This window comes from Chiloscyllium punctatum, chromosome 7 (genome assembly GCF_047496795.1).
Source record: "Chiloscyllium punctatum isolate Juve2018m chromosome 7, sChiPun1.3, whole genome shotgun sequence".
Taxonomy (NCBI): Eukaryota; Metazoa; Chordata; class Chondrichthyes; order Orectolobiformes; family Hemiscylliidae; genus Chiloscyllium; species Chiloscyllium punctatum.
Genome location: NC_092745.1, coordinates 68,793,692 through 68,807,017, shown reverse-complemented (window position 1 = coordinate 68,807,017; position 13,326 = coordinate 68,793,692). Strand labels below are relative to the sequence as shown.

At 41.7% G+C, this 13,326-nt stretch overlaps 1 protein-coding gene across 1 annotated transcript in view; it reads left to right on the top strand.

Moving 5' to 3' along the window:
• Positions 1-6,217, top strand: part of LOC140479465 (regulator of G-protein signaling 21-like) — a 74,169-nt gene extending 67,952 nt beyond the window's left edge. The window contains exon 6 of the mRNA XM_072573305.1: positions 6,032-6,217. Coding sequence (XP_072429406.1) covers positions 6,032-6,217 — 186 coding nt within the window. The remainder of the gene's footprint in view (positions 1-6,031) is intronic.
• Positions 6,218-13,326: the final 7,109 nt, after the last annotated feature.

The window sequence follows — 13,326 nt, the reverse complement described above, 5'->3', positions numbered from 1 at the left end:
AGGACCGTAAAAAGTTACTTTGGTAACAGTTTTGGTCCAATTTTTTTTTTGCAAGTTATTTTTCAAATTCAAGACATTTACTGTGGTAGTTTACTGTTAATTTATTGGTATCTTTGTTCGTGAACTGAAGGAGTAATTCAGAACTAAACATTTACATAACTGCCAGAGATATTTTTATTGAAGTCACAACAGTACAATGCAGAAATGTGTAATTTGACCCCATTGTTGAAGCTTTTCTTCAAGTCAGCCTTTCTCTTATTAGATTCCCTACAGTGTGGAAACAGGCCCTTCAGCCCAACAAGTCCACACCGACCCTCCAAAGACCAACCCACCCAGACCCCTTCCTCTAACTAATGCACCTAACACTACGGGCAATTTAGCATGGCCAATTCACCGAACCTGCAAATCTTTGGATTGTGGGAGGAAACTGGAACACCGGAGGAAACCCACGCAGACACGGGGAGAATGTGCAAACTTCACCCAGACAGTTGCCCGACATGGGAAATGAACCCAGGTCACTGGCGCTGTGAGACAGCAGTGCTAACCACTGAACCACCGTGCCGCCCGTATGCACTATTTAAGAGATGAGTTAGATATACAATGTAAATGTTATGGAAAATAATCTAGGAAACTATAATTGCAGTTGTAAATTGTATCCACTGATTGGGATACTTGTAGCATTTTTGTGTTTCTGTATTACGTTACTGTGTTACATTAATGCATTCTGCGTTATAGAATTATAGTTAAATGTTTCAAATGTTTTAATACTATGATCTTGATTTGTGACTAACTTTAATTACTGTGTATGATATACAATGTTCCCTTTAAATTTTCATCAGCTAGAGCATGCTACAAAATCCTTTGAATGTTACTTTGTGTCAGGAACAAGTGTCCTGTCCAAAAGTTCTGAGTGTCCCGTTTAGTTCAATGCATAGTGCATTTCAGATTGTTGCACATTGTACCCACATACATATTAGAGGAAGGATCGCGCCCAACTGACTCCATTCCACCTCACCTCAAATGTCCACAACTTGATCTCTCACGAGTGCCAATCCACCTCATCGCTAAGGAATCACAGCCAATGTCGATCTGCACAATCCCAATCTTTCTCTCCTCTCAGTGGTTCCCAGGCTAGCTCCCTTCCGGGAATAGGAACAGCTTTGTTCTAGTTTCTCCATCTGCACTTTTCATGATTTTGAATCACTTCACTCCACCTTCCCTTCTCTAAGGAAAAGAACCCCAGCTTCTCCAATCAATCCAGGTAACTGGGGTTCCTCATTCTTAGGGTCAAATTCATAAAAAAAACAGCAGGTCTTCAAAGGGGTTTGAATAAATATTCAGAGGACTGATCAGAGACTTAAGAAAAGACCAGACCAATGGAATGAATTGGATCTATCTTCAAAAACGCTGGCACACATTTAATGGGTTGCCTGGTCTAGAGCTCTACTGTCCTATTCTATGATGTGGAGATGCCGGTGTTGGACTTGGGTGGACAAAGTTAAAAATCACACAACACCAGGCTGTAGTCTAACAGGTCTATTTGGAAGTACTAGTTTTCGGAGCGCTACTACTTTGCCAGGTAGCACTTCCAAATAAACCTGTTGGACTATAACCTGGTGTTGTATGATTGTTAACTTTGTTCTATTCTATGACAGCAATTGTCTTTAATCTTATTGAATACGAACTAACAGTACCATCTGGAAAAACAGGCCTAGAGGAATTCTCCTAGTGCTGTAATTAATGTTCATTTTCCTACATCCTGGGATCACCACGAACAGAGTAAAATCAATCAATAAAAGGAAATAATTGTCATTGGTATCATCATGTTTATTGTACAATTCTGGTTGATCTTCTACAGGAAGGATGTCGTTAAACTTGAGAAGGTGTAGAATAAATTTACATGAATGTTCCCAGAACTGGAGGGTTTAAAGTATAGGGCGAGGTTAAATAGGCTGGGACTTATTTTCCATGGAGCATTGAAGGCTCAGGTGACCTTGTAAAGGTTTATAAAGTCATGAAGAGTATGGATAGGGTGAATAGCCAAGGTCCTTTTCCTAGGGAATGGGTGTCCAAAACTAGAGGATATAAGTTTAAGGTGAGAGGGGAAAGTTTTAAAAAGGACCTGAGGGGTAACTTTTTCATACAGAGAGTGGTGCAAGTATGAAACAAGCTGCCAGAGGAAGTGGTGGAGGCTGGTACAATTACATCACTTAAACGGTATCTGGATGGGTATATGAATAGGAAGCGTTTAGAGGGAGATGGACCAAATGCTGGCAAATGGGACTAGGTCAGATTGGGATGTCTGGTCGGCACAAATGAGTTGGACCGAAGTGTCTGTCTCCGTGCTAGATGACTCTATGACTCTGTTAATGGTCATGGTCATTTGAAAGTTTTTTTTCTGAATGTTTCTGTAAATTTTGCTTCTAAAATCTCAAGGATATTGTACTTTACTGACTAACTTTGAGATAAGATTCAGATGTGGTTGAACTAGGTCCACTATTTTCTGCACAGTAAACACGATGGCACAACTAAGGAATGTATTTCTGTGCCTAAGTTGAACCAGAAACATGTTGGGCACAAAGATTATCCAACAGCACCAGCACAGGCTCTGAGACATGACTTGGATCTCTTGAAATTACTCATGAATTAGGCTCAAGACCTACCTAATGGCCGATGCAAGTGTCTTACCAGCCCATCATTCATCTGAGTTCTGCCTGCAGCTCCACAGTAGGTATTACACACAACTCCCCCAGTCTAGTGATAATGTGGGCCGGGACCCAATATTGAGTGGACCTCGGGTCTACCCATTCAAAATTGTCTCCTACATTGAATTCAAATCAGCTTGATTGCTCGATCTCAAGGTGAAAGTGCAATGGGAATTAACAAATTGACAGTTCCTCTGAGTGCCAGTCACTGAGATCCAGGTCAGCAGTGTACCTCCTGTCCTCTGATCTACTCTTCCCGGGGAGTACATCGCAGTATCACCCCCCAGCTCTCTGATATATGGAACAAAGGGAAGTACAGTTTAATGGGTACAGGTCAAGATCAAGAGAGACTAATTAGAGCACCAATGGAAACCATTCAGTATTTATTCTCAACAATGTGAAAGGCAGAATTTAAAATGTAATCATTCAGTCTTTTATGTAATAAAGGAAGATGTGGACTATATTTAAAACTGTCAAGCTATATCGATGGCCAGCTGATGTTATGAAGCTTGCAGTTTTGATTACTTGCCATTAATTTCTAACCTGGTTGTGGATATATTAGTAAGGAGAAGGTAAGAGCACAAGGAAGAATTAGGTGAGAAAGAGATATTTAGTCCAGGAAGCTTCTTATTTAGATTGCGCGGTGGCTCAGTGGTTAGCACTACTGCCTCACAGCGCCAGAGATCTGAGTCGGATTCCAACCTTAGGTGACTGTCTGTGTGGAGTTTGCACATTCTCCCCGTTCTGCGTGGGTTTGCTCCAGGTGCTCCGGTTTCCTCCCACAGTCCAAAGATGTGCAAGTTAGTTGGACTGGCCATATTAAATTGCCCATCGTGTTCAGGGATGTGTAGGTTAGGTGCATTACTCAGGGGAAATGGAAAGTAATAGAGTAGGGGAATGGGTCTGCGTGGGATACTCTTTGGAGGGTCAGTATGGATGTGTTGTGCCAAAATGGTTTGTTTCCAAACTGTAGGGATTCTATGATAGAGGTGTTCACAGCCATGTCCAATTCTTAAGCATGCAAGCTAGCTACCTAATGATCAGGATATTATAGTCAGAGTCAGGTCTAATTTTCATATCATGATCAATTGCTATCTCTTGGCAATTGCAGTTTAGAGGTTTCATCACATAACCTTCATCTTCAAAGTCCTGCTCAGTTAAGTGGCCAATTTATTTGATCATTCAGTATTTTGATCAGCAATAAAAGCTTAGAATTTGTAAAGCTCAGCTCTAAACAGGACTAGGGATGGCTTCTGGAAGTTGAAGGTCCTCTAATTTGGGGTACTTTGAATCGCCTTGCGCTTTCCTACACAGTCTGTGTGTTGCCCCATTGTGGAAAGGTATTCCTAGAATTTACCAATAGCCTCTGAGCTGGTGTGGTCATAACAACACAGTCTTACCAGGTGATTTGGTACTGATTTCCTCGATGTAGGCTTTAATGAGGAATTTGGGAGAATTTTGTGAGAAGCTCAGTAAGGTTTCTCTTGATAGCAAGAGAGTCAGGTTGTCTTTTCCAACTATGTTCTGGGCGTCAGGTTGAGATTCTAACTAATGAGTGGGGTAAGAGGCCTTTTAACTGGGATAACTAATTTTCACCTTTTCTAATACATAACCTCACCTTATTAGTATCTGCTCTCCGATACTACCACCATCAGATAGAAATGAGAGAATATCAGCATGAAAGCCTGAGTGGGTACCTGGCGACTCCAACTCACCACTTACTCCTCTGGACCTCCACCTTGGACAGCCAGCATCAAGGTCTCACTGTGCACTGATTGGGCAGAGGCTGCATGCATCCCACATCCAAAGGGAACTGGCATCTGACATATGAGTAGAGTAGATTTTATTTGTCATTTCTACCATATACAATTGATACAGTTAACAAGACAGCGTTCCTCCAGGACCAGGGTGCTACATGGACAGCACAAGCTACACAGCTCTCTGCACCATCGTAACACATCTCCAGTCCACTTATGGTATACACTTCTGCATTTTAATGTTGCACTTTGAACTGCGCTGGCAACTGTCATTGGAATATAGCTACAAAAACACAAAGTGGCAGAGCATGAGCCTTGGTGAGAGGTGTGTGCAGTGGCAGAGTTAGAATGGATGTGAGGTTGCAGGAAGGAAATAATAGCACATACCCTCATTGACCTTCTTCCTGCACTGCTAGACATTTCTCCAGATGGCAGAGACTACCCTAACCTGGTGACAACCACAGACCAGGCTGGAATGATCTGGTCTCACTGCCTCCTCTGCTGATCCTTTGGGAAGAGGACATCCATCTTCCACAGCATTCTGTCACCCAAGACCCCCCAGCTTCCTGTCCACAAAACAGGGCACAACCACAATGGGCAGCTCCAGATTGACAGCACTTGTCTGGATGCATACAGGCCTTTTAAAGGTGGCATTGGTGCAAGTGGATCATAGAATCCCTACAGTGCAGAAAGACGTCATTCAGCCCATCAAATCTGCACTGACCCTCTGAAGAGGATCCCACTCAGACCCACCCCATGGTCATAACCCCATATGGGGTTTTTAACCGTGGCCACCCACTTAACCCGCACATCCCCAGACATGACAGGGCAGTTTTTCTAACCATTGCCAATCCACCTAACCTGCATATCTTTGAACTGTGGGACGAAACTGAAGCACCCAGAGGAAATCCATGCCAACTTGGGGGGGAATGTGTAAACTCCGCACAGTCGCCCAAGGATGGAATCGCACTCTGGTCCCTGCCACTGTGAGGCAGCTGTGCTAAACACTGAGATACCATAGGGCCCATGAGTGATCATAGGACATCCTAGCAGTCACAAATACTTCAAGCTGTGATGAGTGGGAGATTTAGGCTGGCATTGGATGAAAATGGTGGTCATTGGGACATGGCAGGCAGTTAATGAGGCATTAATAGGATTGTAATGTAAGAAAAATCATTCAACCTCACGGACAGAGAAACCCTGCTTGAAACTCAACAAAAATGTCACTTTGCCACATCTGCAGTCAACTACACTGCAGTCTCTGAAGATCTCTTACATTATATTCTATTTCAGGAATTAGACTGGATGGATTATTGACAAGATTTACAGCAGGATCCCAGAAGTTCATCTTTAAATCCAGAGCAATCTGTACAGGGTAACACCCCTTTCACATTCCTCAGGAAAACAGAACCTCAGATTAAACCTTAGCACAAAACCATATGACATGCTGACTTATGTGTAAAGTTGTAGACTTTTATTATAATTTGCTTTCAGAAAGGCTCTGGAATATGCACTGCAAGGGAACATCATCTAGTTTCATTTTCATGCCTTCATTTTCTTTTTTCACAGATTAACATTGATTTTACAACACGAGAGAATATTGCCAAAAGCATCAATGAGCCTACCCCTTCCAGCTTTGACCTGGCACAGAAACTAATCTACAGCCTGATGGCGAAAGACTGTTATCCCAGATTCCTGAGGTCCAACAACTACCTGGAACTGGTAACCAATGCAGAAAAAAGTCAGCAGAAATGAAGCCATTCTGTTTTGACATTATGTACAACGAGCAGTAAATCATCAGACCAGAAATAGTAATTAGTTGTTGGCTGGACAGTGAGAATATTGCCAGTAATTTAAGGCCATCTGGATAGATCAGGCTGATCTGAAATAATTAATGACAAAAGTGATTAATGAAATGTTCCCAAATATTTAGACTGCTGTAATCCTAAAGAAGAATATTCTCAGTGCATTTAGTTTCTTAGTTATTGTCAGAAGATTTGAAGGACTCTGTGTTAATCTCCAAATTTGATCTGAACATTATACTGTAGAGTGTTAAATCTTGTTGTTGCTAATATTGTGGGCCTCCCAGAGGAGTTGTCCTTATTTGGGATTGAAATGTTAGTTTGGCTGTTAAGCATAATAGGATTTTAGTCATGAACATCTAAGAGTCTAAAATTGCTTAAGTTAGAACAATAAGATTTCAATGCTTAACTCACGACATGAATTCAAATTTCTTCCAATTAATGAGGTGATAATACTCACCTTAAAGTGAATTCAGGGAGACCTATACTGAAACATTCTCATTTTGCCTTTTATGTAGGTTCTGTCATAACTTTCAAAGACTGTTGGAATAAATGGCCTTGTTTTCTGGGTGTTTAGTTATTATAGATGGTACTATTCTTTTCTCAAATAATTTATTTATATAAATTTCAATCGCTTTATAAAAAGCGATCATCCAAAGGACTGGATTAAAGCCATCTGCTCCAAATTTGGCAAGAATGCACTTTAAATGACTCAGGAAAGTATAACTACTCTCCAAATTATCTTTAGATTTGATAAGGAAAACCAATAAAGGACTATCACATACTCTTTCATCATTTGCAACTGTCACTGGCTACTCAAAATGTTTATTTGGTCACCAGCTATTAGTCTGCTGTTATCAACTGCTGTCATGCTTCCTAATTTCATCACTCTGTAACTGTTACTTTTAAAATCATTTATAGCTTTGACAACAGAATAAAATCCTGCTGCAAACTCAGGCTGTTGTTGTGCATTTTAATTTGAATGGAAGCAGCATTTGACTTTGTTCTAAGGGTTTGTGATTGGTAGCAATATTTTAAACAGCGTTCCTTAAATTGCAATGAAGTTTTAATAGTTTATCCAGGACACAATGCAGACAAGTTCAAAGAGTTAAAATCCTCTGGACATCATTCTGTTGAAATCAAGATGATTTTTGCTTATGTCAGATTATCTCTGCACATGTTGCCTAAACTGGGTCTAGTAGATATTATAAGGTGCACTGTTACCAACATTCCTGCTGAAGCTCTACCCAAACTGTACTGACAGTCCTGCTAGTCTTTGTTACATTTTTATCCACAACTTACTTCACTGAGCATACTCAGGCTGGATGTTACTTCATCACTTTCTGAATTTTGTCTTCTATACTTTCCAAACTGTGTACTCTCGTTCTTTTCAGCTACAGTTCAAGCTGCTAATAATAAATAACACTCATGAATAATAAGAAAATTTCAAAGCAAACTTTATCTTAAAAGCATGCCGTGAAATGTTAAACAATGTAAGCAATGTGTTAGAGTGTGATTAATGCTGTTATTGATGGAATGAAATTCAATCTGGCAATGGTCACATTGAATGTTGACATTATTGTGCACTATACTTTAATACATTTATCTCAATTTTAATTAACATGCTAAAGTAGTCCACACAGGAATTCCAAATGAATGTAAAGACATTCAGATGTATTATTACATTAAAGATATCCTCTTAATCTTATACTTTCTATAAAAGGTTACTTTTTACTATTTTAACTTAGCTTTATGTGAGAGACTCATTTGAATCACACTCCATCTACTTGCCAGTACATTCCTGATATTCTAAATGCTTCTGTTTAATGTAGCAGGTGCACAGGAACACACTCAGCTCTGAGTTCCCTTTCAAGTCGCACACCATCCCAACTTGGATACACATCACCATCCCTTAATATTGCTGTGTCAAGACCTAAAACTCGCTACCTAACACCATTGCAGTAGCCTCACCTGATGAACAGCAGTGTTTCAAGAGAAACGCCCATGATCAGAGCACTTCTCAGAAGTACCTGGACATGGACAGTAAATGTCAGCCTTGCTAAAAACACCCACATCCTGAAAATGATTTTTTGTTTACTGACCTGTGGTTTACACACTGCAAATAGGCAGAAAGTACAACCAGGAACACAATATATTCCAAATAAATTCTCCTCCGCATAGGTGTTATTTTTAACAGCTTACTGTTGGTGTTGCATAAAGAGGAACACAGTTAGAGTTCTGTATGTGAGCAGCAGCAATGGGAATTTCTACTTGATGGGAGCCATTTTCATGCAGACGTCCCAATATCAATGTTCTGCTGTGTGTAATATGAAAAGTATGGCATGATTCAGACTTGCCTACATGTAATAAAGAGCTAGGGCTCCTTTCATTAACTCATACACCTTTGAATAAGAAGTGTTATCTCAACTTGACTTTTGATCAGTTGTACTTCCACCGAAGGCATGTGAACCCTACCGATTTACTGGGCTACCAACTTGTTTTTATTCATTTATGAAATGTGAACATTGCTGATAAGGCTAGTATGGATGACAAGGTGTCACTGCCCTCATGACAGAGATGTCGAACATAATCCATCTTATTGAATAACTGCAGCCCATCTGGTGTACACAAAACTCTCGAGTTAACTTTATTGAATTTACGGAGTGAGTTACAACTCCCAAGGCCAAGGGGTGGAGGGAATAATGGAACCAGTAAAGTTCCACCCTGACCCCAATCCCTTTTACAAAGGCTTGATTTTTTTCTCAGGCATATGAAGTGGTCACCCGAGACATTAGGATCCTAAAACCATCTTTAGTACAGTAGCACCTCGACTTACTAACTTAATCCGTTCTGGGACCTGGTTTGCAAACCGAAAAGTTTGCAAACTGAATCAATTTTTCCTATTGTTCAGATAGCGTAAGAATGCTTGGACGGTTGTTCACAGCGCACGTGCCAAAGACGAACTGAATGAGATTACGCTGGGCCCGAGAGCTTTTGCGTTCAACAAGCGCATAGTAAAGCAGAACAATGAAACCACATGGTCGCACACAGGCTTTTTTGCGTTCGTACCTTCGCTCGTACCTTGAACTTCGTATGTACGTTGAAGCAAAATTTTATGTACAATCCTGTTCGTAAATCAATTTGCACGTGAACGGGGTTGTTCGTATGTCGAGGCACTACTGTACATGTAATGGCCACTCTGACAGAACAATCTGATTCTGCAGAAAGCGAAAGGCAAAGCATGTGGTATGCATAACCAAAAAACAGAAAATATGGGAAAAACTCAGCAGGTCTAGAAGCATCTGCGTAGAGTTACCATTTTGAGTCTGATATGACTTCGTCAAAGCTTCTGAACTTCTTCAGTTCTGAAGAAGTGTCGTGCAGGATTTGAAATGTTAACTATGTTTCTCTCCACCCAGATGCTGCCAGACCCTGCTGGGCCTCTGTAGCAATTTGTGTTTTTATTTCAGATTTCCAGCGTCTAAAGTATTTTACTTTAATTTGGTATGTATAATGGCCACCTGATCTGCTGCCTGTCTTTATGACTCTTGATTTTGAAAATGCTTCTTCATATGACCTTTATCCTCCAGTGTGCCCTTCCTTTCTGTAACCTTTGTAGTGTGTTGCATTAGGTGGCCTAGTCTAGACTTTATTTAACATACTGGGGGCTAAATTCAACAACTCCTGAAAACTGATGGCAAGACTGCGATGCAGGATAATCTGTGCCTGGTATCTCTGATGTATGTTGCACAGCAACGTTGTGCTGTCAGTTTTCTAACCTGATTGCAGCTTGCAGCCAGCTCTAACCATGCAGTGAGTGGTTCCATTCCTGAGCAGAATGTCCAAAATTGTGCAAGATTAGCACTGGTTAAAGCTATCCTGCACCACATGACAACAGCCTTCATCTTACAGTAAGTTATCTTGTCACCACAACAGGCTGCAAGTTGCTATGGAACTCATTCCGATTTGGAAAAAGACATGATAATAGTAAAGGATAGAGATATTAGACTTCAAGAGACTCCAATGCTGTACTTAAGGTGCAGAGTGAGATACGTTGTTGTATATTGGATCAGAAGGCCCAGCAGACACCAATGGCAACTAGCTGTGGCAATCAATGCATGAGTTTGCCCCCAAGGACTTGGATGCAGTGGACAAAAAAATCTCAATGACATCACATGCATGGTCAATATCAGTGAGTGCAACTTCAAATTACACTGACTGTACCACTAGCCTCAGCCACTGCTCAATCCATCACACAGCAGATAGCAGGGGAACACCGATAAGCCAAACACCATCCCGACTTGGAAATATATTGCTGTTCCTTCACTGTCACTAGGTCAAAATCCTCAAACTCGCCAATGGCGCTTACACCCTTATGCATAGCCATGGTACAAGAAAGCATCTCAGTGCCACTTTCTCAAGGGCAATTATGGATGAGCAAATGGTGAGCTAGACAGGACCACTCGCATCTTTGAACAAATGGCAGTGGTTTCTAACTGAAGGAGGAGCTGTGTAGCTACGTGTCCTTACTCCAATAGCAGAGACAGTGCTCCCTGGCATTGCAGCAACCTGGGGCTGTGGCCAGCTATAGGATTAAAAGTGGGATCTTTAAGCCTGATTCTCTTTCTCACATTACACTTGTCCCTCAGCTTGCTCTAGCTTCTATTTAGACACTGGAAATGGTGTAAGTATGTACCTCTTAAAATTCCCACTGTCCTCACACATGCTTGAGCCTTTGCCCTTCAAATAGTCAAAAACTAGAAACTGGCCAGATAGTGGTAGAAGACAGGACAGTGACGGTTACAAAACCCAGTTTCAGATAATACTTCAGATGCTGACTGATGTTGTAGAGGCAGCATGGTAGGTCATGGATCACAAATAATTTTAGCTACAATTTCATCCTGTCTGAGTGTGTACGTGTGTGACTGTGGGTATGCATGATGCAGCTAGACAGGGAGAGCCCGGTGAGACAGGAAGTATATAATGGCTGTCCACCTAAAAGGAAAGGAGGGGATACTTAATCCAGATCTCTCCATATCCAATTAGTAGATCTTTCTGTCAAGGACAGAGTTTCCTACCAGATCCAGACCAATCTGCCAGCATAGGTCCATGTGGTATGGCTAGTTCACTATCATCGGCCTGGCCTCAGACCTTCAAGTGGTCAGGCAAGGATTTTAATTAGCCTCTGATTGGGAAGGCTGCTGTGAAGTTCTCCTGCTCTGGTCTAATTTGGAAGGAAGCAGGAAGACAATGGGATCTTCACCCTGAAACTCCTTACTTGGCCCTCTCCTCACCTCACCCTCAAAACCCAAGACAGGCATTAAATTCCAGCCAAGGTGTGCAAATGTTGGGTGACTAGGGAATTGGGGTAGCGTTCACTCAGATTAGAATAGGAGAGTTGAGGTAGAACAGAGCAGCCAAGATAGCTGCCTCCCTTCCTCCTCTTCCTCGTGCTTCTGCCTTCTCAGCTGGTTACTGTGGGTAGCTGATGGCAAGCTTGGTTTCACCTGAGGGTGATGGCACACGGCAATCAGCTGATCAGCATGAAACATCACATCCACTCTGTCAGGTACTGCAGGACTGCTCCAGAACATTCCAAATAGCAGAACCATTGTCTCATCATGTCAACAGACCATTTTCTCACATGCAAATGCCAGCTTATACTATTACACATAGGCTACAGATATATGTGTGTGTGTATGTGTCTGTGTGTGTGTGTTTGTGTTTGTCTGTGTGTACGTGTTTGTGTGTCTGCATGCATGTGTCTGTATGTGTGTGTGTATGTCTGCATGCATGTATGTCTGTTTGAATGTGTGTTTCTATGTGTGTGTGCCTGTGTTTCTGTGCATGTGTCTGTGTGCAAGTATGTGTCCATGTGTATGTGTGCCTGTGTATGTTTCCACGTGTGTCTGTGTGTATGTGTCTGTGTGTTTCCATGTGTTTGTCTGTGCGTATGTGTTTGTATGTGCGTGTGTATGTGCATGTCTATGTGTAAGTGTGTGTGTGTGTTTCCATGTGTGTCTGTGTGTATGCATGTGTGTATGTATGTGTGTTTCTGTGCGTGCGTCTGTGTGTCTCCTTGCCAAAGAGGATAGCAATGGTCATCCAGTAGACACCATTGTACTCAAGTGTAGATGGCAGAGTCAATACTGCAGGTGGAAAGGGCACAGCCAGAACACCGAGTGTCAATTCCCTGTCTGTGACGAGAAAGCAGCTGGATTCTGAGGAAGTGGAATCCCTTTCAGTTGTGGTATACCATAGAGACATATATATAGTGCCTGAAAAGTGTGGCCATTCATTGACTCCTCTACCACAAGAAAACGTACAATCTGCATGAAGCCATGTTTATTTCCAGAAAAAAAAACTTTATTCGTAAGATTTGCAGCAGTACATTGCATAATGTCAAGTTTAAATTGTTAAACTAACTGCAATATGGTTTACTTTATTTCAGTGCAGTATGTGGCACCCTGGGGTGACAGGTTATGTTTAAAACATGCATTTCACATCAAACATTCTCAGGTGTTTACAGCCTGCGGTGCTTTACATTGGCTCCAGCCCTATTATGCATTTTGCACTATACACAATAATTCATGGGCTTTTCCATTTTGCAGCAGTTTCCCCAAATTTTAGTGCGTCATATAGTCCTGGATCTTACAATGTGTCAGTCTGCAACATTCAGCTGTGAACACCTCTTCCATGAACTCAATGTATTTCCCTTTCTTCAACTGTTGAGCTGCAGTAACTTCCTCTAAAGAACAGTAGATGGCAAAATGTGAGACACTGAAAATATCTCCAGCTCCAGCCTGTATAAACATGGTGCTGACAGTAGGCAAGGTAACGTTCGGGCTCCTAAGCCCATTCGCTGCCAAGCACCAGGCCAGCTGAATCCAATTTTCACTTTTATATTTCCTTTCCTCTCTCTTTTTTTGTCTTCTTCCATTTGTTGGTGGAGTAGACAGCATCTGTGGTCAGCGTCAGGATTGGAGATGTTGGTCTTCAGCTGCGATGATGCAGTAGGCCCGAATCAGTTCTCCTGCCATCAATGGAAGTAGCAGCTGCAAC